At 45.7% G+C, this 6,201-nt stretch overlaps 1 protein-coding gene across 1 annotated transcript in view; it reads left to right on the forward strand.

Annotated features, from left to right (window-relative positions):
• Positions 1–5,627, forward strand: part of gpr132b (G protein-coupled receptor 132b) — a 12,081-nt gene extending 6,454 nt beyond the window's left edge. Inside the window, 2 exon segments of the mRNA XM_030047233.1 lie at positions 3,606–4,309; positions 4,311–5,627. Coding sequence (XP_029903093.1) covers positions 3,611–4,309; positions 4,311–4,682 — 1,071 coding nt within the window. The 5' untranslated portion in view covers positions 3,606–3,610 and the 3' untranslated portion in view covers positions 4,683–5,627.
• The last annotated feature ends 574 nt before the right edge of the window (positions 5,628–6,201 follow it).

Raw genomic sequence — 6,201 nt, forward strand, 5'->3', positions numbered from 1 at the left:
AACGTGAAAACACACTTTATGTTAAACAAAACGGGAGACAAAGACGCCACAAACTCTCAGAATCAGAAGTCAGAATCAGAATACTTTATTGATCCCCAGGGGGAAATTACTTTTTGTTGCAATAACAACTCCCACTCAAAGTGTAAAGTAAAAAGAGCAATTAGTCAAGAAAAATAAAGAAAGGAATATAAATATAAATATAAATATATATAGAATAAAAAGAAAGAAAAAAATATATGTACAAGTGCAAACATGGACAGGAGTTATTGCACTATAGGTTATTGCACCTAAGTATGGTATAGAATATGGATAATTGCACAGGTTATTGCACATAAGTATGGTATTGAATATGGATTATTGCACAGGTTATTGCACATAAGTATGGTATTGAATATGGATTATTGCACAGGTTATTGCACATAAGTATGGTATTGAATATGGATTATTGCACAGAGGGAATTTGCACAAGAGTTAGTTTAGGGGGCCAGCCCACTGACTCAGAGTGTCTGACACTCAGAGTGAGGAGTCGTACAGTTTGATGGCCACAGGCAGGAATGATTTCCTGTGTCGCTCTGTGGTGCATCGTGGTGCAATCAGTCTGGTGCTGAAAGAACTCCTGTGTCTGACCAACACGTCATGGAGCGGGTTGGACACATTGTCCAGGATGGCTTTCACCTTGTGAAGCATTCTCCTCTCTGACACCACCGTCAGAGAGTCCATCTTCACTCCCACAACTTCGCTGGCCTTGCGGATCAGTCTGTTGAGTCTGTTAGCGTCCGCTACCCTCAGCTTGCTGTCCCAGCACACCACAGCATAGAGGATAGCACTGGCTACCACAGACTCATAAAACATCCTGAGCATAGTCCTGCAGATGTTGAAGGACCTCAGCCGCCTCAGAAAAAAGAGGCGGCTCTGGCCCTTCTTGTACAGGGCATCAGTGTTCTTCCTCCAGTCCAGTTTATTATCAATGTGAACCCCCAGGTACTTGTAGTCCTCAACAATGTCCACATTGACCCCCTGGATGGAAACAGGGGTCACCGGCACCTTGGTCCTCCTCAGGTCCACCACCAGTTCCTTGGTCTTTGTCACATTTCTTCTTTGTCTCACTGCCTGTTGCTGTGTTCGCATGCGCCGAGAGAGCCTTTATGAGCCTTTATGAGTCTTTATGAGCCTTTATGAGTCTTTATGAGCCTTTATGAGTCTTTATGAGTCTTGGTTAAATGACTCCATGCGTGTGCTCAGACGTGTGTCGTCAGGCTGAGAGAAGAAAGACAAACTTCACGTGTGTTTTGACATTTTGCAGAGTCGTCTTTGTGATTATCAGCGAGCTGTAAAGGAATCCAAAACCTTGTACTTTACCAATATGATCTCAAATAACCGTCATAGGCCACAGGTCTTGTTTGGTGTTCTTAATAAGATAATCTGTGATGTTACAGCTCCTATTACTCCTTCCACTACACTCTGTGACAGCTTTTTAGTTTTCTCTGTTGATAAAATAGCTGTCTTCAGAGCTTCCACATCTGTGCCTCCCGTACTCAATCCCTCGGTTCCTCCCATATGCTCTCATGTGTTAGACAATTTTGAACCAATCTCACTATCTCGACTGTCAGAGATTGTTCATTTGAGACCAACTAACTGTACTTCTGATTGCTTGCCTTCTTGCTTGCTCAAAAAAGTGTTTGACACTGTTGGGTCTTTCATTTTGACACTGATTAACACCTCTCTTGTCTCTGGTTGTGTCCCAGCTGCTTTTAAACATGTTGTAGTGCAGCCCCTGTTAAGACACAGGACTCTTGACCCCTCTGTTTTGTCCAATTTTTGGCCAATTTCTAAATTGCCTTGTTTTATCCAAAGTGCTAAAGAAAGCCGTTTTAGAGCAACTACAAGATTTTTTTTTATCTCACCATAACATTTGGGAAAAGTTTCAGTCTTCTGCGAGTTTTTAATGATTTGATTTTAACTGTTGATGCAGGTGATCCTGCCATTCTTGTGCTTTTAGATTTAACAGCTGCTTTTGACATGGTTGACCACTCAATCCTCCTCTCATGGTTATCTCATGTCGTAGGGGTTAGAGGTGTGGCTCTGGAATGGTTTCAGTCCTATTTGACTAACAGGAGCTTCTGCATTAAAAAGGGGATTGTAGCTCTAAAACTTCCGCATTTTCAAGTGGTGTCCCACAGGGCTCCACTTTGGGCCCCATCTTGTTTACACTCTATTTGCTCCCTCTTGGCTCAATCTTTGAAAAATATAATATCTCTTTTCATTTTTATGCTGACGATGTGCAAATTTATATACCACTGAAGTTGAAAACCAAGGGTCCGATGCAGCGTTTGCATGACTGCCTGACTGAGGTTGAGGCCTGGCTCTCCCTCAGTTTCCTCCATTTAAACAAGAACAAGACAGAGGCCATTGTTTTTGGTCATAATGGCGTCCTACAGCACCCTTGGCTCTCTTGCGGCCTGCGTCCATCCAATGGTCAAGAGTCTTGGTGTTTATTTTGATCAAGCCTTTAAATTTGACAAGCAAATCTCTGCTGTTGTTAAGTCAAGCTTTTATCAAGTGAGACTGATTGCCAAAGCTAAACCTTACATCCCTTTAAATGACTTAAATGCATGTACATGTACATGCTGTACTACATGTACATGTACATATGCTACATGTGTAAGATATAGTCAGCGTACTGAGCACTTTGAAGTATGTTTTTATACTTATTTTTTATTTGCTCCCTCGTTCTTTTTGCTCCACTGGGCTGCATCTGAAATAATAATAAGGCTGACATCACATGCCATAACCACACATTCCATAAACACATAAATTTATGGTCAGATCTACTCGTGCCGTCATGGTGGGGAAGTCAGATTATAATCCCACTAATTTACACATTGACATAGTTGGTGATTTTTTCCCAGCATTCCTTGCAGCTGCAGCTGTGTTGCTTTTTGCCTGGATGATGGATTTATATTCCTCGTATTTATTTCAGATTATTGTCTGCTCCTCCGTCGTAAAGTATGCGGCTCAGGTGGATTTTTCCTTGTCTGTGATTGGTCACATGCAGCAAACTCTGCCCTTTTTCTGTGAGCGAGCACAGATCTAGATTGGAAAAGCCTGGGTTCAGTCAGCGAGCTGAAGCTTCATGGGACTGAACATCAGGAGTGAGGATGTCTGGTTAAGAGAAGCCAGATAACTAAGAGAAACCCCGGGGATGATAATCCAGCTTTATGGTACAGGCCCCAGGATGTTGTTGTAGTTGTTGTTGAGGTTGTTGTTGTTGTTGATGTTACATGAGGCTGTAGTAAACCACACAGCTCTTCTCTATTCCTCAGTCTGATGGTGAACCCGTTCGGCTCCTCGGCAAAATGACATCATTTTAATTTCAATCTTAAGAAGTGCAGTTTTTTCATCATTTGCAGAATGTTTTTATGCATTGCCAGCTCGGCAGCTGTGTGTCCTGTGTCATTCTAGCTCATGAAAACGAAACTTAAAACTTAAACTAGGTATGAAAACATTTGAGTTTAACTGAAATACAAATAAAAACTAGAAAAACTAGAAAAAAAGTGAAATGATATTGTGTTGGCTGACTGATCATGCTGCTGTGTTTCCTGCAGGCATCATGCATGAGACTCTGACTCAGAGTCCGTTGGGGACCAACAACAGCAGCAGTTCTCCTTCCTGTGATCTTCCGTACGACGAGGACCGGCTGCCGCTGGTGCTGCTCTACAGCGTCGTGCTCGCCATCGGGCTGCCGGCCAACCTGCTGACCATCTACCTCACCTGGCTGCAGGTGAGGCGGAAGAATGTGCTGGGTATCTACTTGTGGAGCCTGTCGCTGTGCGACCTCATGTACCTGTGCACGCTGCCGATGTGGGCGTACTACGTGAACCAAAACCACATGTGGCCCTGGAGCGGGCTGGCCTGCAAGGTGACGGGCTACATCTTCTTCAACAACATGTACATCAGCATCTTCTTGCTCTGCTGCATCTCCTGCGACCGCTACGTGGCTGTAGTCTACGCCGTCGAGTCCCGCGGCCTCCGCAGGCAGCGACTGGCAATCATTGTCGCCGCCGCCATCGTCCTGGTGGTCGCTCTGGGCCACATGCCGGTCTTCATCATGCAGGAAGGCAACGCCAGCGACGGCCGATGCTTTGAGCCAGGCCATAGCAATACCGTGGTGACGGGCTTCAACTATGCCCGCTTCGTCATCGGCTTCCTGATCCCGCTGGCGCTGCTGGTCATCACCAATCGAGTGATCCTGGCCAACATCCAGCTGAGCAGCGGTCTGCGGCCGCAGCAGAAGGAGCGGGTGCGCTACCCTCGCGGTGGCGGTGGTGGCGCTGTTCCTGGTGTGCTTTGCTCCGTACCATGTCATCCTCCTGGTGCGCGCCATCACCTTCCACTTTTCCCAGCCAGGTCCCAGCAGCTGCGACTTCGAGAAGAAGATCTACACGCCGTACACCATCTCGCTGGGCCTGTCCACCTTCAACAGCGCCATCAACCCCATCCTCTACGTCCTGTCCAGTGACAACATCCAGAAGGAGCTGGTCCGAGGCCTCGCCGCGCTGCACAGCCGCGCCACCGTCCGGCCCAGGTCCACCGACAGCAGCCAGCACAAGATGCAGCACTCCAAGAACTCAGCGGAGACCGCCGCCACCAGCCGGGCCACAGAGAAACCAGGATCATCATGATGATGGGTTCTGATCCAAGCTGTGAATGAAGACAGAGCTTCACACCAGAGAGAGAGCTCAGAGGTCTGTGTCTGGCATCAGGGGTAAAGGTGAACCTGAAACCCACACATCGGAGATTAGATTAGATTAGAATAGAATAGATTAGACAGCTGTGTTGGAGAACAGTGGAGAAACTCATTTGCCACCAAATCAACTCATTCAGACGAGAGTCAGTACCGACACTGCAGTCACCCAGCAGACGACCAGCAGTGTGTAGTTTACTGTCCCGGTGGACTGCAGGATATCTGTAAGACTGGACTGTTTCTATGTGCTGACATTTAATCATCACCAGGGGATCTGCTCCTTCTTCCTTCTGAAATAATGAACTCTTTGATCTTCTAACCATTCAGGTTTTACACTGGACAGCTGATGTAGCTTGAATGAAAAGGCTGGTGGTTGAACCACAGCTGTGTTCTGTACTTTAAAAGTCATTCATTTTTTTGTTAAACTGTGCTTTAAATGTGTAAAACCACCAGAAAAATAACATAAAAGATAAAAAAAAGAGCATAATTGAGAGTTTCACGCTGTGAAGAATATGAAGTGGTGGCAAGCCATGAGATTTCTGGGTGACTCCTGTTGCCACAGCGACAGCTGTAGCATTCACGGATGTGTGTGTGTGTGTGTGTGTGCGTGTGTGCAGGTGTGCAGATTTCTGTGGTGGAAACATCGCCTGCATGTTCTTGTCGGCTCGTCTTGCAGCATGTACAGATTCTTGAAAACAGTTTTTTGTGTCTTCCTGTGTCTTCAGATGGGAAAGTACTGAAGCTCCTTCCTCTTCCTCTCCTTCACCGCTGACTTTCATCACCTAAACCAGACTTTTCCATGTGACGTGTTCTGTGTGTGTGTGTGTGTGTGTATTCACCAAATACTCACTGGCATGGCCTTTTTGTAAATATGTGACTTTTTTTTAGCACAGGGTTTTTCACTGTTTGACTCAGAAATAAAGTGAGACTGATGACTAACCTGCGTGGTGTTTGTGTGCCTCAGTGAGAGGAAGCTTCTCAGATAATCCCACGCCGTCTGTCACTTTCAGCAGCGTCGTCAGTTTCCTGCAGCCGGCGGTCACAGGCTGCTGCTGAGGAGCACGTCCACATCGCATCACATGATCACACGATCACATGATCACATCACATCACATGATCACAGGATCACATCATCACATCACATCATCACATCATCACATCACATCACAGGATCACATGATCACATGATCACATCACATGATCACAGGATCACATCATCACATCACATCATCACATCATCACATCACATCACAGGATCACATGATCACATCACATGATCACATCATCACATCATCAAATCACATGATCACATCACATGATCACATCACATGATCACATCACATGATCACATCACATCATCACATCACATCATCACATCACATCACAGGATCACATGATCACATCACATGATCACATCATCACATCATCAAATCACATGATCACATCACATGATCACA

The sequence above is a fragment of the Myripristis murdjan genome, chromosome 24, assembly GCF_902150065.1.
Source record: "Myripristis murdjan chromosome 24, fMyrMur1.1, whole genome shotgun sequence".
Lineage (NCBI taxonomy): Eukaryota > Metazoa > Chordata > Actinopteri > Holocentriformes > Holocentridae > Myripristis > Myripristis murdjan.